This window comes from Zea mays, chromosome 3 (genome assembly GCF_902167145.1).
Source record: "Zea mays cultivar B73 chromosome 3, Zm-B73-REFERENCE-NAM-5.0, whole genome shotgun sequence".
In the NCBI taxonomy this organism is placed as follows: Eukaryota; Viridiplantae; Streptophyta; class Magnoliopsida; order Poales; family Poaceae; genus Zea; species Zea mays.
Window position 1 is genome coordinate 1,304,954 of NC_050098.1, and position 23,539 is coordinate 1,328,492.

At 44.2% G+C, this 23,539-nt stretch overlaps 1 protein-coding gene, 1 long non-coding RNA gene and 1 pseudogene across 5 annotated transcripts; all 3 read right to left on the reverse strand.

Moving 5' to 3' along the window:
* Positions 1–1,100: 1,100 nt before the first annotated feature.
* On the reverse strand, positions 1,101–2,291 carry LOC111591121 (uncharacterized). Of its 2 annotated transcripts, none has more exons than XR_004857037.1 (3): positions 1,944–2,291; positions 1,608–1,862; positions 1,101–1,498 (listed from the first exon to the last, which is right to left on the reverse strand). It is a non-coding gene; the product is annotated as an uncharacterized lncRNA (long non-coding RNA). The 2 variants fall into 2 exon arrangements; XR_002750254.2 differs by having other exon boundaries at positions 1,189–1,715; positions 1,806–1,862; positions 1,944–2,145.
* A 4,304-nt stretch (positions 2,292–6,595) lies between these two features.
* On the reverse strand, positions 6,596–9,390 carry LOC103649526 (WRKY transcription factor 6). Of its 2 annotated transcripts, none has more exons than XM_008675246.4 (5): positions 8,618–9,390; positions 8,356–8,457; positions 7,794–8,252; positions 7,549–7,662; positions 6,596–7,441 (listed from the first exon to the last, which is right to left on the reverse strand). In XM_008675246.4, the coding sequence occupies exons 1-5, from the start codon at positions 8,876–8,878 to the stop codon at positions 6,752–6,754; spliced, it is 1,626 nt and encodes a 541-aa protein (XP_008673468.1). In that variant the 5' UTR covers positions 8,879–9,390; the 3' UTR covers positions 6,596–6,751. The 2 variants fall into 2 exon arrangements, with proteins under 2 accessions (XP_008673468.1, XP_020406803.1); XM_020551214.3 differs by having other exon boundaries at positions 7,549–7,676; positions 8,618–9,205.
* Positions 9,391–12,413: 3,023 nt separating this feature from the next.
* LOC103649528 (ribosomal protein S24 pseudogene) lies at positions 12,414–13,879 on the reverse strand (annotated as a pseudogene). The gene is made up of 4 exons (NR_165485.1): positions 13,685–13,879; positions 13,425–13,595; positions 12,739–12,825; positions 12,414–12,657 (listed from the first exon to the last, which is right to left on the reverse strand). The product of NR_165485.1 is annotated as a ribosomal protein S24 pseudogene (transcript).
* Positions 13,880–23,539: the final 9,660 nt, after the last annotated feature.

Here is a 23,539-nt window from a genome sequence, read left to right on the forward strand (position 1 = left end):
CAAATTTGGGTTAAGAGAAGATTTTTCAATTGGTATCTTATTTTTGATATAATTTCAAATTGGTATACCCTCTTCAAAATTAATATCTAAAACCCTCTTGAACACTAAGAGGAGGATTTCATTAAGGGGGAGTTTTGTTTAGTAAAAGGAAAAGCATTTGAAACAGGGGGAGAAAATTTCATATCTTGAAAATGCTTCTCAAAATCTTATTCATATACCTTTGACTATTTGCAAAAGACTTTGAAAAGAATTTCCAAAACATTGCAAAACAAAACAAGTGGTGCAAGCGTGGTCCAAAATTTTAAATAAGAAGAAAGCCATCCATGCATATCTAGTAGAAATAATTATTGGTTTCATTCCAAGCAACCTTTGCACTTACCTTATGCAAACTAGTTCAATTCTACACTTTTATATTTGCTTTGGTTTGTGTTGGCATCAATCACCAAAAAGGGGGAGGTTGAAAGGGAAATAGGCTTACACCTTTTCCTATATGAATTTTGGTGGTTGAATTGCCCAAGACAAATTAATTGGACTAACTAGTTTGCTCTAGATTATAAGTTTTACAGGTGCCAAAAGTTCACAACAAACCAATAAAAAGACCAAGAAAGGGTTCAAACAAAGAGAGCAAAAGACAACCCAAAGGCAGCCTGGTCTGGCGCACCGGACTGTCCGGTGTGCCACCGGACAGTGTCCGGTGCACCAGGGAGTTCAACTCTGAACTTGCCACCTTTGGGAATTCAGGAGGCCGCTCCGCTATGGGTTGGACCATGTCCAAAGCCTGTGTCTGTAGAACAGAAGGCATGTGACAAAAAAATTATATTGTTGATTAGCAGGCCAGATATTTATGTTAAGAGAAGATCAAGAAATTAGTTTACATACAGTTTTTGGTGTTTCCACCATTCCAAAGACCACTTGTGCCTGCAAAAAAGGAAGTCATATAGAAAATTCAAACCTAGTTAAAGAAATAAACAGATTTACTGTTAGACATCAAGACATATTATGCCAGGAGAACAATGGTATATACAGGTGCTAAAAAAGAATGCTTTTAAATAAACGGTTGGAGAACAATAGCAAAGTACAACAAATAGTGACTTTAACGATAACAGAGTTTGCTGGCTATTATTAGTACATAAAACACAGTTGTCCTCATCCAAGATTTTCTCAGGTAAGCAACTACTTGGAATGGTCAGATAGTCACAACTTCACAAATAAATACCCATGCCTTTTTTCCCAGCCAGCTATAGGCAGTATAAATTCAGATAGTTAAGGTTAAAGTGAAGCATGACTATACTGCAGTCGCGTCCTTTAAAATGGCCTTTAGGAGAGGAGAGGCGAGCAGAATATTCATATACACTGTGTTCAGAATTCCAGGAGGATCATCGGAAGGGGCAAAAGGTGGAGGATTATTGGCAGTACTTGTATCTCTCAAAGTCCTAGTTCTAAGCCTTGAAGCAATCTCTGTGAGGGCTCCTCTTGCAATAGCTGGAGGCCCTACAACCTGAAAGCTTGGAACAAATATACAGGTACAACAAAAGTTAACAAATAAATGGTCTAGATAATAAAAACATATAGAAATATGTTGATGCTGTTAGCAAATATTAAGTCACCTGCACAAGTTCATCACCAAAAAGACAAGTATTTTGGTTTATCTGCCTTCGAGTAAACTCGAATTTCAGCCCCAGTTCGTCTTCTCATTTCAGTAATCACCTGCCCACCTTCCCCAAGAATACAACCAACTTTGTTTGATGGTACAACAAGCCTTGTACAGTTGTACTTGAATGGTGTTTCTCAGAGGGTGCACTTACTTTATCATGGAGCAAAATGAGTGCCTCAATTGTTGGGGATATTGGTTCAGTTGGTATCTGGATGAATGAGAAGGAGATAAAATTGTGAGTATTGGTGCAAGAAAGTGGTTGGCAACTCGAAACCAGCTGCATTGTTACCTCGTTAGATGAAACAATGATCAGCCTTTCTCCAGAAGCATCTTTGTCAATCTCTTGAACTTTAATGCGAGCACCAGTCTGCTGCTCTACCCGCCTAACATTAGCCCCACTTTTCCCAATAACTGAACCAATGAGCTCAGAAGCACATAGGATTCTGATAGAAAACTCTTCAGTTTCACTAACAGGGAGCTAATTAGCAATGGAAGGGGCAATGTGGTTGAAGAAGGCGACGACCTCGGGGATCGAGACGCCGCTGCAGAGCGCGAGGAGGCAACAGAGGAGATGGAGCGGGAGGTGAGCCCTTCTCGGACGCTTTCTTTTAGCCAGTTTGTGGAAATTATCCAATCACTGCAAGGAGCATATGAAGTTTTAAAATAGTTAAATAACCATAAAATGGGAAAATCACAATATATGAGGGTGAAAACACCATATTTAATTCCCACCAGATTTCTTAAGAAGACAATCGAAAGATATGAAACAAAAATACAGCATAGAACAATCTTAAGAAGACAAAGTTAGAAGAATATTTCCCCTCAAATTCTATCACAGGCACACCAAAGCAATGAATTGAGATGGCTAACTGACCTTGTTCTCACCTGAATTATCCCCTTCACCCTCCAGGCCTCCACACTCCCTGCTGTGCACCACGATCTATGCCTTGTGGCCCACTCAACAACCAAACCTTGGGGTCCCCAGCTAATCTAAGAAGGGATGGGCACAAGCATCAACCTAAAAATATAATTAAATGTCTTCCATAAGAAACTACAGTGTTTTGAAGCCCTCGTGCTTCTCCAAACACAGAAAAGGTCACTGGCTCGTGTTCGTAATAGCACAAACATGAAAATATCAGAAAAGCAAGAGGGCAAGACTATTGGAAACATTACTCAAATAATGTGCAAGCAGGAACTCCTAAAGTGGGAAATGTTAATCCTGCAAAAGTATATTATTAAACAATAGTTAGTTATTTTGGACTAAAAGCAATATACTGGAGGATGTGTCTCAGGCATTGTTGAGGTCATTGCCTTGAGCTCAAACAAATTGATGGGAAGCTACCCAAATGATGCCTCCTAGTTTCAGAACTTAATGTCACTGAAATTACAGAACAATTTATTGTTAGGGTCTCTCCCTTCGGTGTTAGGTACCTACCAAAAGTTATCTGCCCTTGATCTCAGTCATAACACACTCGAGGGAATTGTGTTGCCTACTTTCTTCATGTCACCAACTTTGACTGTGTTAAATCTTTCTAGAAATAAATTTTCTAGAAATATTCCATTACAGAGCACCCATTCAATGGAATCAATACTTCTTTCATCTCAATCGGGTCTCAGGATTGTTGATCTGTCCAACAATTCTTTGATTGGACCATTGCCACCAGATATCTCTAACCTGCAAAAACATGAGTTCCTCATTCTTATGATGAACAAATTATCTAGGGATATTCCTAGTGAGATATGCAAGCTTCAAGCACTGGAGTAAATTGACTTATCACACAACCACCTTACGGGCAGAACAAGTGCATTGTTCTATTCTTACTTGGGAAGGGAAACTGACATGAAGATCCTGTCAATATTCTATACATCAAAATTAGTATTTTAGAAAATAAACATATTACAATAAATGTCTTGTCATATTTTCAATAACTAAAACTTTTAGGAGACATTCTAATCAAGGTGCATAGGCCGATGAGTTTGTTCCCTCTCCCATATTCCATTTTTGTTCCTATATCCCTTCTCCCATAGTCAATTTTGCTAGGATTTATTTCTCTCTTTCAGATCAAATATTATTTTGCTTAGCTTTTCTAATCTAAAAATGGCAGAACATGTACTACCATTGCAAAGTTCTCAAAGCTCCATCAACATCAGGGTTCCATTGTTGGACCATGTCATCATATTATTTTAAAAAATATATATACTAAAATGTATCAATATATACATATCGTTGCTACATATGACCCCCTATTGCATTAATGAAACAATTTGTAGAAAATCCATCAGATAAATTCAAGGTAGGACAGCGACTAAGAGTTTTTTTTACAAATCAACACACAATGAACTACATAGCTTTTCGTTTACATGACAACCACAGCCAACTACATATCATAGGTCTAAAAACTTGTATTATAAAATCATATGTGAACACTAAATGCATGCTGAATAACATTCTAAGCCCTACATATTAAAAGGCCACTAAGAAGCAAGAAACAATCCAGGTTAGAACCCAAACATACCAGATCTGTATTCAGTGACCAAATTCTTCAGTGACATAAACTGCGATGTTGAGAAATAAGTGAGTAACAAGAAAAGAACTGAATAAAAGTTATAGATAAAGCACCTGAAACAGAGCAGTAACAGCCAGTTTGGTCACTGAACTGGTAGAGGCCCGGGTGCAGCTCACATGCTTGAGGCCTTCTATTAGCTTAAATTTTGTACACTAAGCAGCAATCATACGAAGAATATGTCTTCAAGATTGCAATTGCAGATAGGGGCACAATATGACATAAGACCTTTGGAAGTATTATTTTGCTGCTTCCCATTGAACAACTGCTTTAGTTTGCACCCAATCTTGACTAAAGTGCGCTAAGCAAAAAACCCAGCAAAAAGATGGACCTTGTCGTCTAGCGGCTCGCGCTCCACTCGGCTCGGCTCGCCGTGGACCACTTCCTGCGCCTTCCTCGCGGCTTTAGAGCAACTCCAACAGCTTATATAAAAATTCTAGCTAAATCCAAAGTTTAGAGAGCACTTTTTAAAATAGATAGCTTTCTATATGGCATGGGTACCAAAAGACTATGTAAACCAAACGTTGACTCGGCTTTTGTGTATGTTTGAATTTTTTCTACATTGCACGCTCCGCTCTCACACTCGGCTTTTGGGTCCTGTTTGAAGTGTCTCTGATAATACAACTGTATTTGTGTTTCTAAAACTCATTCAACTCAGCATGAATAATGTAATCTCATTTCAAAATATATGACAAATCAAGCCCATGTAATGAATTATATTATAGCCACCTATAGATAAGAGTTATTGGCCACAAGAAGTTTCAGAACCCAGATTTCAGTCTATCATTTGACAGTTAGGAACAAGATTATATGTACTATTTTTTGAACAGATAGCTACTTAATCCATCTACAATCAAGGACATAAACCTACACCTGCCACTGAACAGCATATACCCAACTATCCAACAAGCGGGAAGCAAATCTAAAAGTACTTAGTCATGAAAGGGATTGTATCTTCATAACAAATAACATTGGATTTATTATCCTAGCACATAGGATACAACTACGAAAATTACGTGTAGACAACTACACCTGCTACTGAATAGCTACACATGTGCTATCCTAAAAGTTGCATTAATCACCTATTTGGACAGTGCAGAGTGGATTTTACACAGCAAATGCACATGTTTAACCAAAAATTAGCAATGGTATGTGTTTTCCACTACTACAACCCTGAATTCGCATGGACAAAAACCTGTCAGACTTATAGGACAGGAAATCCATTTCTTTACCAAGCACAGTCTGTTTAGCCAGTCTGTTGGTGATGCTCTTAGAAATATTGGAGATTGCGGCAAGCTCACTGCCTCTGTATCTTACTCCCGTCTCGTCGGCACTCGGCGGTTCAGCCCGCAGGCCACAGAGGCAGACCTGACCTGGCCACACCGCCACCGAACGAGCGACCCTTCGAGCAGGCGCATCGGCGCATCGGCAGACGAGCAGACGCATCGCCGCAACAAGCTTCGAGCGCCAGGCATGACGCTGGACACCCTGGCCGCCGTGGTCCTGGAGCTGATGACCCTGGGGCAGCAGTCCGCGGCGTAGAGTGGTGGACCTGCTCCGGGCCGCGTCCCCTGCTGCAGCGTCTCCGCACCAGGAGCTCGCGGCCGATATCCTCCGCTGCTGCGGCTGCGTCATCGACGCGCTCAGGGCCGCCGCCGCCAGGACGAGGAGATCTCGCGGGCGGGCGCCACATGCGAGCGAGGGGAGGTTGGGCGTGGGAGGACGCCAGGACGAGGAGATCTCGCGGGTGGGCGAGATGTCGGCGGCGGGGATGGCTGGTGGGAGGATGGGGCGGTGACGCGGTGTGATGTGCGGGGGCATGACGGCGCGGAGGGGAGATCGCGGTGAGGAGGTGGACCCATATGCGAGCGAGGGCAGGATGAGCGTGGGAGGGCGCCGGGACGAGGAGATCTCGCAGGCGGACGAGATTTCCGCGGCGAGGACGACCGGTGGGAGGACGGGGCTGTGATGTGCGGGGCGGGGGCATGCGTAGACCGGGGAAGCGAGCGCCGTGGCAAGCATCGCGGACGCAGGGCAGAGAGGGAGATGGATGGCGGCGGTTGCGCGGGGGCGGGCAGGGGCACGACCTCGCATCTCCAACCTCGGGGGCGGGGATCGGGCGGTGGGATCGGACGACTGGCGGCGGTGGGGGATCGAGCGGCTGGCGATCGAACGGTTGAAATTGCAGAACAATGGAATGGACGGATGAGGTTGCAGGATGGCAGAACGGCAGAACGGCAGGAGGCAGACTACTATTACACTCTTAATAGGTAGTATAGATATAATTTGTTTTAGACTGAATACATATTCATTAATCAATCTATGATGTAGTTTACATATATGTTTAAATTTATTGTCATTCATTCGAATATTGACAGAGAAAAAAAAGCTAAAAAGAATTATATTCTGGGGCGCACGGAGTATTATTTAGCATACATACTAGTAGGTGTAATGTATCTAGCTAGCAGAAACGAAATAAAGTAAAAAAAAAGTTAGGGAACAATGAATCAACAATACAGCTTAATTTTGAACATCACTGGGTCTCACTGTTGCTGGTGGCAGTGTTGTTGCTGCTGCTCGTGACCACCGCATTGTTGTTGTTGGCGTTGCTGTTACTCGTCGGGGTCAGGCCCTGCTGCTGTCGTCCTTGCCCCTGCCCGCCATGATGAATTGGAATCGGAACTGGATGGCCTCCGCCGCCTATGATGGAGGTGATGGCCGCCGCCAGCGCCACCGTGAAGTTGGGGTCCGAGGCGATGGCCGCCGCCGCCGCAGCGGTGACGGTGTTCATGTGCGGCGGCGCGTCAGGCGCGACGACTCTGGTAGTAGTGCCAACATTGTTAATATTATCCGATGTCGATGACGATGACATGTGCAGGCCGGAGAACTTGGACGAAGCCTGGTGGGTGGCGCTGTAGAGCGCGGCCGCCTGCAGGTGCGGCGGCGGTCGCGCGGGAGGAGGAGCACCGGGCGGGCCGTTGGTGAGGTCGAGCGTGACGGTGGGGAATGGCGCGGAGGCGGAGATGGTGGCCATGCCGGAGGAGCACGGCAGCACGGCCCGCGCCAGGAAGTTGTCCCCGCTGGGCATGGAGCCGGACAGCAGCATGGAGGCGGCGGCGGAGGTGGTGGAGGCCATGGCCACGGCGGCGGGCGGGAGCGGGTGGTTGTGGGTGCCCTCGTAGGTAGTGATGAGGATGGAGCGGTCGTCGGCGCAGCGCTGAACCTGCATGCCGTGACAGCTGGTCAGTCAAAGTCAGCCGGAGAGGTCCGGTCAAAACACGCAAGCCGAAGGAAGGAAGGTGCGTGGCGTTGACTGGGTCTCTCTCTCACCTGCTTCCGCACGGGGCAGCCGTTGGCCATGGTGCACCGGTAGTAGGCTCGCGGGCATGGGTTGCCCTTGGCCATCTTCTGCCCGTACTTGCGCCACTGGCAGCCGTCGGCGATCTGCCCACGATCATCTTCCATATGAGAAAGAAAGAAAGAAAGAAAGAAAGAAAGGAAAAAATAAAGAAAGAAAGAAAGAAAGAAAGAAAGAAAGAAAGAAAGAGAAAGGAAAAACAAAAACTCCTCCTTACGATGGGAGCTTCGGATCGCGCGCGCACCGAGACGCGCGCCTTCCTCATGCTGGCCTCCTGCTGCTGCGCTAGCTGCCTTGCTGTTGTCGACGGATCCGCCGGGTCCGGGCTGTCGCCGCGCTCCGCCGCCTGTTGCTGTTGGTCCTGCCGCCTGCCTGCGGACGACGACGGCCGCGGGCTGCCCACCTCCGTGGACGAGTTTGACGTCTCCTCGGCAGCCGCCGCTGGTCCTAGGCCGAGGAACTGTCTCGGCGATGGCATGACAGCAGCGGCGTCGGTCACCGGCAGTGTCTGGGCCACTGCAGGAGGCATCATCGGCTGGCCGTCGGCCCGCGCCTGCATGAGCGCCACGAGATGCATCTGGAGCGCCTGGTAGCTGGTGGTGACCTGGGTGAGCATCCCGCGCAGCCGCTGGTTCTCGTCGTTCATGCGCGCAAGCTCTGATTGCATGGCCGAAAGCTGCAGGGGGCGTGCATGTTAACTGTTAAGGTAGGGTTCCAATCCAAGGTGCGCCATGGTCGACCGACCGACCGACGTTCGGAGAGAGATAAGATATACGTACCTCGTTGGTGTTCCTGTTCTGCCTGTCTTGGTCGTTCGGCAGCCGGAGCCGGGTCGCCGCCTCGTCGTCGTCGTCGTCGTTGGCGTTGCTGCCGGGAAGAAGCTGCACGCACGTCGTCTCAGCAGAGAATCACAAGGGGGGCCGCCGGCCGGGGATGGACCGATCGGATCGAACAATTTGTTCTCTCTTTTTTTAAAATAAAAAATAAAAACAAATCTAATGACGAAATGAAACAAGTAATTAACACAAACAGGTAACGTACGTTAATGGTCGTCAGGTCTTCCTTCTTGTCGTTAGCTGCAGCGGCAGCGCTCTTCTTGTCCTTGTCGTCGGAGAAGAAGTCCACCTCGATGGACCTACGGCCCTTGTTGCCTGGAACGGCGGGGACGTCGTCGGCCTCCATCGTTCTTGTCCTGTGAAACGGCGGGGACGACGTCGGCGGCGATAGCAGGTTGAGGAAGCCGAGAGGCCGCGGCGACGCGTCGAGAGCTAACAGGCCTCCTCCGAGGTGGGCCTTGTCCATGCAAGATCCCAAGTCCGACGTCGGCTGCCTAGCTGCAGGTGTAGAGCCAGCCGAGCGGTTTAGGAGAGGGGAGAGGAGAGGAGAGGAGGAAGGGTGTGGTGCAAGAGAAAGAAAAGAAAGGAGCAACAAGTCTCTGACCGCGTATATATAAAAACAAAATTAATACAGTAGAAAATAAAAACAAAATAAGGGAAGAAGAATTGAAGAAGGCGGCGACGCGACGACTGGGTAACAGGCTTGAGACATGACATCAGGAGCTGCGTCAGTGGGGGCCGTGGCGCCTCCTCACTGGCCCGGCGACGGAGAGATGAGACGAGACGACGACCGGATCGGATCGCTTTCTCTCTCTCTCTCTCTCTCTTTCTCTTCCAATTTCCACGCCGTCCGTCCTCGTCGGCGTCTGCGTGCGTACGTGCGTGGGCGACTGACCGTTCTCTTCTTGCTAGTCTCCTCTGGTAGCTAGCATGTCCACACGACCACGACCGCACCACATTTTGAATACGAGCTTTGTTAGGCTGGTTCCCTATACCGGCTTGTTCTTGTTCAGTAGCATGGGATTGGAGTTGATTTAAGAATCAAATCTCTTTCTATTTAATATTAACTAACAAAGGATTTATAATTCCTCTCAAACTTCTTCAATCTACTCCTCCTAACCAAACACCGCATGTCGTGCGCCTTCTCCCAGGCCAGGCGAGCGAGCGCGCGCGCGTGTGGCTCTCCACACTCTCTCCTCTCATCCATGACTTGGTGAGTGAGTGTGACTTCCATATTTAAGCTAGCTCTACTCCACTAGAACTAGCAATATGGTGTTATTGGTTCCACCTATTCCCTAGCCATACACTTATATGGGCTTTTGAGATTTTTCTGGGATTTATTTGATTTTCTCAATTTAGGCCTATCCCATAAATCCTAACAATCCCCCACCAGATCTCAAATGCCCATCTGCAGTTTTCGCCACTATTCACTACTGTTTAATATACTAGTTTTTCAGCAGAGACTGTTAAGTTGAACTTCCGCCTAGAACTCTAAGCTACACCAACCCACAACTTGGACAATGGACTATGCCTTGAATTGCAAGTTTTGTGTGAATGAGTTTCACTTGAAGTCATGACCAATACTTGGCTACCAGTAGTCCCCTTCTCGGGTGGAGCATATACGTCGTACTCCAAGGTCTCTTCATGAGTTTACTAGAGATCACCCAAATCTCATAGACTGCGACGTTAGACAGTCTAACTCATATAGGTGTGTTCTTTCAAGAATGTTCTGCAGGACAACATCTTCGCTAATACAAGCCAACAGAACACATTGAGGCACAAAGCCAACCTGCCTTACAACATTTGAGAGTATTGCATCTTTACTTAGAGAGGGTCAAAGGTTACTCTCCTCAGTTCACCAATGGCTTATTCTTTCCAGGACCTAATTCACGGGATCTCCGATCACATAGACTGGGTTTCCACCATGGCAACTTTATTCGGGTCTCATACCCATCTCTCTCGATGCGATTTCTATCACATTACGTGGTAGAACCTTCGTAAAAGGATCTGCCAGATTTTTATCTGTTGAAATATAAGTCACACTTATAACTCCGGAGTTTCTCAACTTTCTGATAGACTTCAATCGTCTTTTGATATGTCTTGATGACTTTCCATTATCCTTAGAACTCGTCACTTTAGCAATCACTGTCTGATTGTCATAGTTCATAAGGATAGCTGATATTGGTTTCTCAACCACCGGCAAGTCCATCAAGAGTTCACGCAACCATTCTGTCTCAACGGTTGCTATGTCAAGTGCAGCTAGCTCGGCTTACATGGTTGACCTCGTCAAAATGGTCTGCTTGCATGACCTCCATGATACCGCACCTCCACCAATAGTAAGGACATAACCACTGGTGGCATAAAGCTCGTTTGCATCAGATATCCACTTCGAATCACTATATCCTTCAAGTACTGCATGCTGACCAGAATAGTGAATTCCATAACTCATTGTACCTTGCAGGTAGCGCATAACCCGCTCAAGTGCATGCCAATGATCAGTCCCGGGGTTTGACATGAACCTACTTAATTTGCTCACAGCAAAAGAAATATCGGGCCTTGTTGCACCAGCAAGATACATGAGTGAACTGACGATCAGACACTACAAAAAAATGGTTTTGTATGACAAAAGTAAAGTGTCATGTTTAGTACAAAATTGGTCATAAAAAGCATCTTATGACGAAAATGTTGCGTCATAAGGGTCGTCATATAACGACCGTCACATTATGTACCTTGTGACGACGGTTCAGAGTACCGTCACATAATGTCATCACCTTTTGTGACGGCTGCGTTCGTCCGTCACATATTGTTGCTATATATGGCGGTGTTATCTGTCACATTTTTTCCAGTCAACACGTCACCTAAAGTTGGGATCGTCACTTATGACACCCACATACAGTGACGACACACTGAGCTTTCATGATAGCTCACAGAATCATAATACACAGAAAAGCCATCATACACAACATTCTCATCACAAGTCATACACAATTCCAGCACACTAGTTCTTCCACAACAGAGGTTCAAACATACAAAGGTTCCACCACAAAGGTTTGAAGCATTCAAACAGATTGCACGTAGTTCTGACAAAGTTCTAACCACAGATATGTTCTAGCAAGGTAGAAAAACCTTAAGCAAAGGCATCATCCTCAGACTTGGTATGCATCCCTACCTCAATCTTTCTAAAGTTTCAGGACAGCTCGTAGCAGTGCATTGGTCTCTTCAAACTTGGTATGCATCCCCTTCACTTCCTCTTGGGCCTGACGCAACAAACTTTGGTTTTCTTCAAGTGCGGCCTGTTGAGCTTGTAGTTGTGCTTGCAACTCTTCCTGCTTCCTAGCAGCTTCCTCTCTTTCAGCTTGGAGTTTTTCCTCAAACTGATATAAGATTTCTTCAAGTGCGGCCTGTTGAGCATATAAAAAACTTGGGATATAAGATTTGCCATGAAATATTGGTACATGCCAACAGCAATACAACATAGTCAAATAATGGGCATATTGGACTAGACATAATGTTAATCATTGTTCTATCTCACCAGTCATCACAGACAAATAGTGTGCCTGACTAAAACAATTCACCTTAGGATCTCGTAGGTAGTGAACAATTTCCTCAAGTTCAGCTTTAGCTTCGTCGAACCTCTTCATTCAACCCAAGCCCTGTATATAACCCAAAATTGAACAATGCTGAACGGGTGAAAGAACTAATAATAAACCTAACATACTAACAAGCAGATTTGACTGCATAGTATGATGCCATTTCCTATAACATTAGTCAATGAAAGGCCCTTTTGTATTTATATTTGCATATGAACACTAACAAGTCGATGATGGTATTCTTGGGATTTGACATAGTATGCTGCTTACATGCTTAGATATATCTCAGCATTTATGGAAATGGATTGCCTTTCGAATCTACAAATATTACATGGATTTCCTTTCTAACCTACAAATATTCCAACTTCAGTGTACCGAGTGCACAAAACTGAAATCAAAATGATGATAGCAGGACAAAAGCCGTGATGACCAGGTATATATATTCTTGTGTCTGACAAAGTGCCTCAAAACTGAACAGAAGGTGCAACGAGAAACTCAACATGATGGGTAATTGGCAAAATCTCCTCTACTTCTAACTAAACATTCAGCATTGACGGAAGGAGCCCCACCCTAAACAAACCAAAGCCTATGATGAGAGAAATGGCAAGGCAAGTAACTTCCTCCCTTACTTCTTCTTGGCATCTCCAGCCTTTGTCTGCAAAAATTGTGTAGCAAACATAATTGAAATGTACCAGAACAATGGGAATACGAGTAGCAATTCCTGACTGGTACTCACCTTCTTCACACCACGGATTTTCTTTGCCCTGTTCTTACGTTCCTTCATCTGCTTTCGTGACTTCTCTACCTTGGTAGCAAGGTCGTTCTGTCGATGAAAAACAAAACATTAGCACCTACGGACAGGTGTATCAAACAGAGGCTAACAGCAAATAGTGAATGGCGTCATCTGAAGGCTCAAGACAGTAAAAAACTAACGAGCTTAATTACAACATGTGCAGTAATTCTGCCACATGAAAAAGATCATCGAGAATCTGCTGTTACAACAAGCTTATTATCCAAAAATAATGTGTCTGACATAGCATCAACTTGGGTGACATATATATGATTTGGCACAAAGCCCAGATTAGAATCATTTTTATTAAGACACAGCTACATGTAAGGATAATTATTGAGCAAATGGACAAGCACTCAACCAAGTAAAGCTAAAAGCTCCCTTGGTAGTTAGGCTTGTAGCACCGTTAGGATGTGTGTTTGATACAAAAAAATAAACATTACTTAATGGTGTCTAGAATGTAAGAATCAGAGCTTTAAGACACATGTATATCCACTAAAGAATCACAGCTAGAAGTCAACGAATGCTATAACCAAATCAACCGCGTGTTACTACATCAGTGTACCCGTAAACAGCGAAGTCAAGAGCGAAACTAAACTACACTCTGACGTCGCAAGGCAACAATGGCATACCCTGATGAGGCGGTACTTGGGCTCGAACTTCTTGGCGGCCTCAAGGTTGTCGTAGATGAGACCGAATCCGGTGGACTTGCCACCTCCGAAGTTGGTTCGGAACTTGAAGACGAAGATGCAGTCGGGGTCCTTCACCTCGTAGATCTTCGCCAGCCTCTCTTTGAGCTCCGCCTGCACGAACAATGAAATACCGTCAAGACCGCGATGGCCATCACGGAGGACAGGGAACCGAGAAACTAGGAGAGGACGAGACCCACGACCTTGGAGACGTTGGGGCGGCCGGGGTGGATGACCTCGAGCATGAACTGCTTGCGGGAGAGAAGACGGTTGGTCATGAACTTGCGTGTGCGGAGCCTCCGATGTGGGGCGAGGGTGCGCCGGGGAGGGCGGATCGGGCTGCGGCGAGCTGCAGGAGGGCGACCATTCCTTGCTGGCGGCGGCTAGGGTTTGTGGGGGTTTTGGGGGCGGGCGCGTGGTGGTGGGGGCGGACGAGGAGGTGAGTAGCCGAGAGGATAAGGCAGGAGGGAAATTTTGGTCATCTTGGGCGGGAGATGAGAAAGTGAATGCGGTCAACAGAAAGGGGTACAATCCTTTTTTTGGAAAAAACATAAAGTGACGCCGCCAAATCATCAAATAAAGGCACATCTAAGCGTCATAAAAGTAAAACCGTCTACCGGCTTCTGGCGCCTGACAATATATGACGAATCTTCGTACCCTTATGTGACAAAAAAACACTATCGTCATAAAATCTTCATGGCCTTATGAAATTATGACGACTCAAAAAATTCCATCATATTATGTGACATTATATGACGATAACTGACCTTGTCATTAGGTATTTTGTCATAAAAGGACATTATATGACGATAACTGACCAGGCCAGGCGAGGCGAGCGAGTGCACGCGCGTTTGGCTCTCCACACTCTCTCCTCTCATCTATGACTTGGTGAGTGAGTGTGGCTTCCATATTTAAGCTAGCTCTACTCCACTAGAACTAGCAATATGGTGCTATTGGTTCCACCTATTCCCTAGCCATACACTTATATGGGCTTTTGAGATTTTCCTGAGATTTATTTGATTTTCTCAATTTGGGCCTAGCCCATAAATCCTTACATAGAGCACCGTTTCGTCCTCTATATTTACGACAGTTGGTATAGACTGCATCGACCTTGAGTCGATTGAGTCGGTATAAGGTTTACGAAGCTGAAGGTATACATGTAACCTTTTGTCAAATAATAAAAAAGGGCAGAAAGTAACATCTCGAAGGTTAAATGGTATGTCAATTATTTGTCTTATGCATAATTTATCTTAAATGTTCTTTACATTTTCTCCACTCACTTTCTCCATCTCCATCCTTTAATCAACCTTCTCTTCGAGAAGGAGTAACTAAAGGATGTGTTGGTCACTTGATTTCAATCCCCATTAAAAATCAAGGCAACATAGTTAACTCAGGTTTCATCTTCATCCTTTCAACATACTATCCTCTCACGGAGAAGGTAGTTCAAAAGGATGAAGATGAAGATTTAAATGAAAAATTGAGGCATTTAGATGTAAACAAGAGTGATGTATGATGGGGATAATAATTGAATGGAATGAAATATAATTCACATATGGAAGAAGTCACTCGGTTGAGTCTTTCCTTTTATTTATAAAACAAGAATTTTACACAAGTACCTTGAGCTTAGTAAAATGACACAGATAGGGAAGAGAGATTACAGCTTCATATAGAGAGAAATGAATTCAGCCTCTGCTTGAAAGGCCCCGAACAATGCATGGCACTGTCCCTCTATTTATAGGCACGGGATACAGCTTCGACAAATTTAAAATCGTGCCCTTAAGCCTATACATTTAAACTATCATACACGTTGAGGGTATAGTGGTCTTTTCCTTCTTCTATCTTCGACGAAATCAGTTCTAAAGGCTCTTTATGGTCTAGCTCAGCTTCATTAGTTGAATACACACAGCGACTGCCCAGATCTTCTTCCTTCATGGGCGCATCTGTTAATAGCTTTGGCTGAAGGTTATCTTCGGCATTAGCCCTGCAACATACGAAGCAAGATAGAAAATAGTCGTGGATTAGTGTTTTGAGGACCTTTGGAGGAAGAAGGCCCCAACAGTAGCCCCTTCGCGGTGTTAGTTCGTTTTTCATAACGAGCTCGGACTGCGGAACAAATGAAGGCCTTGTGCCGAAGGTCTGAAAACCACCTTTCTTGAGCGCATTATTAAAAACGGGGTAAAAAAATGCTTCGCGCCGGCCCACCGATCAAAGGGTGCAAGCGACGCGACCGCTCATCTTCACCGCTTATCGACCTATATAAGTCAGCCAGCCAGGTAAGTTTGTCACAACATTTATTGCTTTTTTACACCAACCTACTGCCACAGATTTCCCTACTTCCGAAGCTCTTTTTTCTGCGCTCTAGCATTTTCGTAAAGCTTCAGCATTATGTCAATGGCGAGGGTCCGTTCAACCGCTAGATTGACAGCCAAGGGTGCAGAGCAAGATATAATTGAGATAGGTCCTATTTTGGAGGTGATGAGGGAGTCTGGTATTGTAGATCCGAAAGCTGGCGAGGAAGTAGGTGCTACAGAAAGGAGTGATTTCAAAGTCGAAGTTAGCAGTGATGAAGAAGATCCTAGTATTCTTCGTCCAAACAAACCAAGCCACCTGGAGTTTGGTGTGTCCACTGTGAAAGCTGAAGATTTGGACGTGTTGAAGAAACTTGGGTATATCGGTCAGAAGGAAGATGATATGACCAGGTTTGATGGTAGTGAAATTATTCATGAGCCGAAGGATGATGAGGTTGTTGTGTTCAGAAGCTTCTTTCCTGTTGGTCTTCACTTTTCGATGTATGAGATGATCGCCAAAGTTTTGAAGAAATTTGAAATATACTTACATTAGTTAACACCAAATGCGATTGTTAGGCTCAATATTTATTTATATATGGGCCCTGCGAAGATAGGGTATGAGCGCAAATGTCGAAGGGTTCTGTAGAGTACATGAGCTTCATTATCAGACGAAGTCGAGGCCTTCAGACGGTCTCCATAAGAACTTCGGGTGCTACAACTTTGCTTATAGAAAAGATATGAAGGCTCCAGTGCTGGGATATCGCAAGAAATGGCCGACCGGTTGGAACAACGAGTGGTTTTACATGAAGGTCGATGTTAAGGGCAAAGATAAGTTTTAGGACATTGTGATGATCCCAATGAGCTTGAACTTCGGCCTAACAAGGCCAGTCTGCAAGATGGATCTAGGTTTATCGGCACAGGTGGCCCAAGTTACTTTTAGCACTATGGTCGAGCACATCAGTACTCAAGACTTAGTTCAGGAGTTTCTTTCTAACAAAGTATTCCCAATGTTGGATGGTTGGGGAATGCCGAAGCTGAAGAAGGAGGCAGCTAAAGGAGACCTTATGAGATTGTCGTATCAGTTTAAGTTTCAGGATGTATTCAAAGGAACCTTTTGTGAGATTGTCGTACCAATTGATGACTGCAACCTTCGGTAACCGAGAGAAGCGTAGGCTGAATAGAGTTATGGGCGCCCCTCAGTTTGAATATCCAGATTACTCGAAGGTCTTAGAAGAAGAGGTTGTTGGCATAAAGAGGAAAAGAATCGTTAGCATTATGACAAGACAGGTGATGAGGTCTATTAAAGAGAAGAAAGAGAAGAAGGATCTGGCTAAGAATCCAAAAAGAAAAGAAGCTGAGGAAGGGGAGTCCTCTCACTCAGGACCGAAGTCCCGTGCCTCAAAGAAACAGAAAGTGACGAAGCCTAACCATGCATGCAAGAAACCTTCAGCATTACCAAAGAAGGTTACTAAAACTCCCTCGGCTTTATCTGTTGGTATTACATAGATACTAGAGGTAATGACAAGACCCCACCAGCAGAGGTGAAGAAGAAAGCTTCGATTGCTTAGGAAAATGTTGAAGTGGTCATGCCTGCTGAGGCGGGTCAGGAAGCCAAAGATAACAGAGGTGCTGATGGGACTACCATGGCTGCTATCGAAAGGATAATCGCAGAATCAGAGCCTGAGAAGGCGGTCGAAAAAGAAGTTGTGGTAACCAAGGTTTCGAAGCAGAAGAAAGTTGTAGTGAAAGCTTTGGCTTCAATGGTGAACAAAGTTGGGGCTTCTTCTAGAGAGGAGGGGGCCTTCGATTTAAGACACCTGGCTGGTGGAGAGTTGAGCGTTGAGGGCATGTCCGAGCTAAGGTAGTTTGTCATTGCAGGTGGTTACAAGCTTGGTGCCATCCTTTTTGGTGGTGTAGACGAAGAGCTGCTAGAATGTGTTCCTCACCGAGACGGAGCTAGAGTGGTTAACACACTGACAAAGTTTATTGGTTTTCCGAAGCTGGAGAATGAATTGAGAAATTATAGAAAAATCACATCACTAGTAGTTTAGTTTATTCAAACTTTTATGGTATGGACCAACTTATGCAGTGTATTTTTGTGTTTATGAAGTGTCAAAGACGAATTACCTAGAACATTATTAATCTTTGGCATTGTTGCAGAGTTTTTTGATGAGTAAGGCTCTAAAGCTTCAACAAGAAGCAGAAGACCGAAAAAACGAGTTTATTATTTCTGAGTTGGAAAACAAGGTTGAAGATCTTGAAGGGGCACTCAAGGAAAAAGACGATATGGTGCAATCGCTTTGGGTAGATCTGACCGAAGCTCAAAAATCAAACAAAGATATAGAATTAGAGAAGAAACTCAAGGATGAAAATATTGTAGAGCAAGATAAACACATCCAACAATTGATAAATGAAATGGAAAAGACAAAAACAAGTCACAGTGACAATGTCTCTCGGCTTGATCTTGAAATTGAAAACTTAAAGCAAGAGGTTAAAACGAAGAGAGAAGAGAACTCAAAGTTGACAGAGGCATTAAAAATCTTCGTGATACGTTCTTTGGCTTTGTCACCCGGTGCTCCACGCGTTTGCGCGAGATCTTCCATTCTATCGGGGCGGCTTCGGAAGAAAGCTAGCTATGCTCCCGATGATCTGCCTATTGCGCTGGGATGGGTAGAAGGTGAAGTGGATGCGTTTGATGAAGTGATGAAGGGGTAAGGCGACTTTTGCGCACTTGTCGCTACACGGGGCACAACCGCCGTTTTTGAGAAGGCAGGATGCACCCACCTTAAGGTTGTAAACAAGACGAACTTTAACATTTTCACGAATGATCTAGCTGCAGTATTCACCGAAGCTTTTAGTGTAGGAAATATATTAATTAACCAAATATGGGCTAAGGGTGGCAGGGAGATCGCAGGTGATGAAGTGAGGGCGCTTTGGGATGAAGTATGCTCCAATCCATCCTTTCAGTGACTTCTTGTGTTCCTTTCCTCTTTTGTATACTGATGCACTTACGCTCTTTGTAGGATGACGATGACGATGGAGACGGAGCCGAAGCTTAGGATGTAGTACTGCAAGGCTTAGAGTACTTATATATTCATGTAGCTTGATGGAACAAAAAATTGTGATGTAAAAACTTTGTAAATGTATGGAAATAACTTATGGTGTTATCTTTATTCTATCCACATGCTTCGTTGTGGATGAATTCGAAAATTAATATTTTTGAGCCAAAAGGCGAAAAACACCATCCTTCTTTTCATACATGACGAAGCATCGAAAATTTTCTCCTGCCTAAATGACTCTGCCAAGATTTTTTATGCATGATGTCATGATGCCATGAAGCTATATAATGTCTAAATGAATGCTTATGCGAATGTATATTATGATGCAGCAATGCATGCTTTTGCTGAAGGTATAATGACGAAGGTAAAAATAAGATATAATACTCTGCATCCCCTTAGGCACGACTTCGAAGTCTTTTCACCTTTACTAGGTGATTTGCCTGACTCTGTATTTCCTTAGTAATGACTTTTGAGCCTTTTCACATTTACTAGATGATTTGTGTGACTCTTCATTCCCTTAGGAACGACTTTTGAGTTTTCGACACCTTTACTAGGCGTAATGATCCTGCCTTCTTACCGAAGGACTTCAGGATCCCCTTCTTCCTTTTTGCTTTTCTACACTCAATGGTGTAGTCTCAGATTTACATTTTACATCATGGGGGGATTTTGCCCTTATATGTGGTGGGCTAAAGCATATAAATTACAAGAATGGCCCTATTAAAAACCTTTTCCCCTTCTGAAAGGAAAAAAGGGAACCATAAGAAGAAAGAAAAAATTGCATGATTGTCACACATAATATTATGAAGCTCATCCACGTTCCATAATCTTGGAACTTCATTTCCATCCATGTCCTTCAGCCTGTATGACCCTAGTCTGCCTAAAGATACAACCAGGAATGGCTCTTCCCACTTAACTTGTAGCTTTCCTATTGTTTCTGGATTGGCTATCCTTCGGAGCACAAGCTGACCTGGCTTGATATATTTTAGCTTAACCTTCTTGTCTCTCCATTTGACTGTTTCTGCTTGGAATTTGTTGATGTGATCAATTGCCTATATAGTCTGATCCCTTCTATGGTATATTTTGAATTTTTTGTTGTCTTCGTCATTTGCTGAAGCTACAATTCATATTGACCCTGTTTTTGCTTCTTCTTGGGTTATAGCTTCGTCTCCATATAGTAGTTTAAAAGGAGTGAATCCTGCCTATCTTAAAACTAAAGTGTTGTGATTACATACTACTTTTATGTAATACCCAAATTGTAAACAATGAGAATATAGTTGATCTCCTTAAATGTTTTGTTCTCTATATATTAGAACATGTGAACAACCACATTCAAAGTGATTAAGTATATAATGACACCTAAATAACCTATGCATCATGCTGGAGTTTAGTTGATTGTGCATTTATAAATAATGATAATGATAATATCAATAAAAATATATTGATGCCTAAATTTGTAATTAAGACTTGATTTGCAACTTAGAGTGGGAGAAAAGAAGGAAAATACTATATAAAATAAAGAGAACAAAATATATAAATAAATAAAATTCCTCCATAATGGTATGTTCAAATTGTACAATTAATGTGAGAGTAAGATCACAATTAAGTTTGAATTTGTATTTGAAATCTAAAATTAAAAAGAAAGGGAAAAAGAACAAGAAGACTTGTACCTCACACTGGGCCAAAATTGCACCTGGCTGGCCCAATTCAACCAGTCCCCGCGCGATCGTGCCATGCCAGTGGACCCCTCTAGTCAGAGACTCCCACAGTTGTCAAGACTCAGTCACGAACTGTCGACCCCACCTGTCAGCTGAAGCTTCTCCACCTTCAGTTAGCTCGACGCGCGCGCTCCCAAGACCTTACCGCCATTCTCGCGCCAGCAGTTGGGGAGCCACGACCTCAACTACCCTTCCCTGACCTTCGGTGTATACAGGCGCCGTCAGCGTATTGGTATCGCCACGAAGCTGCTCGACGGGTGATAACCAACCGAGTGCCCCCCGTGTCGTCCCACCGTTCCTGCGGCTCGCCGGTGTTCTGACCTTGAAGCTCGGTCACCTGATGTCGCCTTGGCGCGCGTGGTGTGGAGGCCCCGATTGCGTATGCCCAGGAAACTTCGGTGGTGGCCAATCTTCGAGCACCCTCGAGCGTCGCCATCCCACGCGGAGATCGGCATCCACCCTGACGCGAAACCGGTGAGCAATTCCTCCCTTAGGGCTTGTTCGTTTGTCCAGAATTAGACCAAGATTTATTCAAACTTATCAAAACTTACATAAATTAGAGAAACAATCCGGCCAGAAACTATTCCAGACATTCAATCCGTGAAAAACGAACAGGCCCTTACTCGTGTCCGTCTCCGCGCTCTCTAGTTCATAGCCGTATTAAACTTAGGTTCTGGTGGGCCGAACGGCCAGGCACCACCACCCGCTACTCCATGGCCGCGGACCGTGGTGGTCTGTGCCACAGCGACTGCAATCCAGGATAACACTTACCCCAATCGGCTTGGGTAGTAGCATAGTTGCGGGCACGATTCATCCACTGGCGTGGTGAATTGGAGTTCTCCGGTGAGGTTCAAAGAAAACACCTTCTTTCAAAGAACACATCAGGAGGAAGAGGCAGCCCCTAGGCTACTTACTGACTTAGCTAGCAGGTCAGCGTATTCATTTTCACCTCTTGGAATATTCTTTACTGAGAAATCTTCGAAAGAACCTTTCATTCTTCGGACTGTATCAAGATATTTTTCTAACTTCGGGTTCCTTGCTTTGCTGCTTTTATCTACATGACCCGTGATCACCTGGGAGTCAGATTTCAATATTTCTCTTTTGATACCCATGGCTTTGAGCTTTTAAAGTCCTATAAGCATAGCTTCATACTTCGCAATATTATTTATGCATTTGAATTTTCGGCTTGGCTGCATAAGATATCTTCATCTTTGATGGTGATATGAGAATTGCAGTTGCTCCTGCGCTGAAGGTACCCCAAGATCTGTCAAAGATGACTGTACATATCTCTTCTTCTAGCATAGATGCTTTGTCCTGAGCCCTAGGGTCCAGTCAGCAATGAATTCTACTAGTGCTTGGGACTAAATTGATTATCGATGTATGAAGTCAATGACAAACTCATTGAGCTCAGCATCCCATTTTCCAATTCTTCCAGTTGCCTCTCTATTCCTTAAGATGTATTTCAATGGTTGAGATGAAGGTACAATTATATTGTATGATTGGAAGTAGTGCCGAAGCTTTCTAGAGGACATCAGGACTGCATATAGCACCTTCTCCTTTTCTGAATAATTTTTCTTGGAGGCACCCAATACTTAAGAGATAAAATATACTACCAATTGTTCCTTGATTCCTCCCTCTACCTTTTCCTAGACCAAAGCTGCACTGACACAGAATGTGAGACAGATATGTATAGGAGGAGTGGAGCCCTTGGCGAAGGTGGATATAGAGTTGTTAGTTGGATTAGGTACTGCTTCAAGTCTTCAAAGGTTATTGCTGGGCTGATCCCCATTGAAATACTTCGGCTGACTTTAGTACTTCAAAGAACGGCAGGCTTCGTTCTGTAGATCTTGAAATGAATCTGTTGAGAGATGCAAGGCTGCCTGCTAATCTTTGAGCACCTTTCCTTGACTTCGGCGGCTCCATCCGAAGTATTGCCTTTATTTTGCTTTGATTGGCTTCAATTCCTTTTGTCGATACAAGGCACCTGAGGAACTTCCCCTTCTTTACTCCAAAGATACATTTTTGGGTTTAGTTTCAACCCAGACTTTTTAAAATTAACGAAGGTCTCTTGTAGTTCTGCAATGTGGTCTTCTTGCTTCGTGCTTCTAACTATGATATCATTTGTTAACACATTCCTGCCAATTTTTATACTTAACACTTTTGATGTCATTCTGCTGAAGCTTCCACTAGCATTCTTCAGCCCCTCAGGCATATGAAGGTAACAATATGTGCCACTTGGAGTGTGAAGCTTGTTTTATGCTCATCCTCTTTCTTCATCCAAATTTGATGGTATCCTGAATAACAGTCTAATAGACCCATGAGCTCCGAAGTAGCAGCTGCATCTATGAGGGAATCTATTCTTGGTAGAGGAAATTCGTTCTTTGGACATGCTTTGTTATGATCTGTGAAATCGATGCACATTCTCCATTTCCCATTTGCTTTTTTCACCAATACAGTGTTAGCTAGCCATTCTGGGTAGGTAACTTCTCTGATTACTCTAGCACTGAGGAGTCTTTTAACTTCTGCTCTTGCACCTTGGGCCTTGTCCTCTGACATTTTCCGAAACTTCTGCTTTCTTGGTCTGATGGTAGGATCCACATTGAAAGAATGCTCAATGATTCTTTTGTTAACTCCACATAAATCATTAGTTGACCAAGCAAAGACATCCTTATTGTTAAATAGGAACTTTTTTAGACTTTCTCTTGTTCTTCTGTAAGCTATGATCCAAAGAGAACTTTCTGATCAACTACATCTTCATAGAGTACTACCTTTGGTTGATCCGCCGAAGCTGTCTTATCCCTTATGTGCTTCTGCTAGTTCTGAGCTTCGGCTTAATCTATGTTATAGATGACCTTGGAATCTGTCCAACTTCCTTCGGCCCTTCTTGCAGCCTCTTGGCTTCCAAATATAGAAATTGGACCTTGATTAGATGGTATCTTCATGCAGTGTTATGCTGGGTGTAGCACTGCTTTGAAGACATTTAGTGTTCCTCTACC

Excerpts from the sequence above, each read along its gene's own strand:
- LOC103649526 (XM_008675246.4), bottom strand. The coding sequence starts at position 8,878 with ATGGACAAGGCCCACCTCGGAGGAGGCCTGTTAGCTCTCGACGCGTCG. Across the intron at positions 8,458-8,617 it reads AAGACCTGACGACCATTAAC|CTTCTTCCCGGCAGCAACGC; the intron begins GTACGTTACCTG and ends ACGTGCGTGCAG. Across the intron at positions 7,663-7,793 it reads CGCGATCCGAAGCTCCCATC|ATCGCCGACGGCTGCCAGTG; the intron begins GTAAGGAGGAGT and ends GATCGTGGGCAG.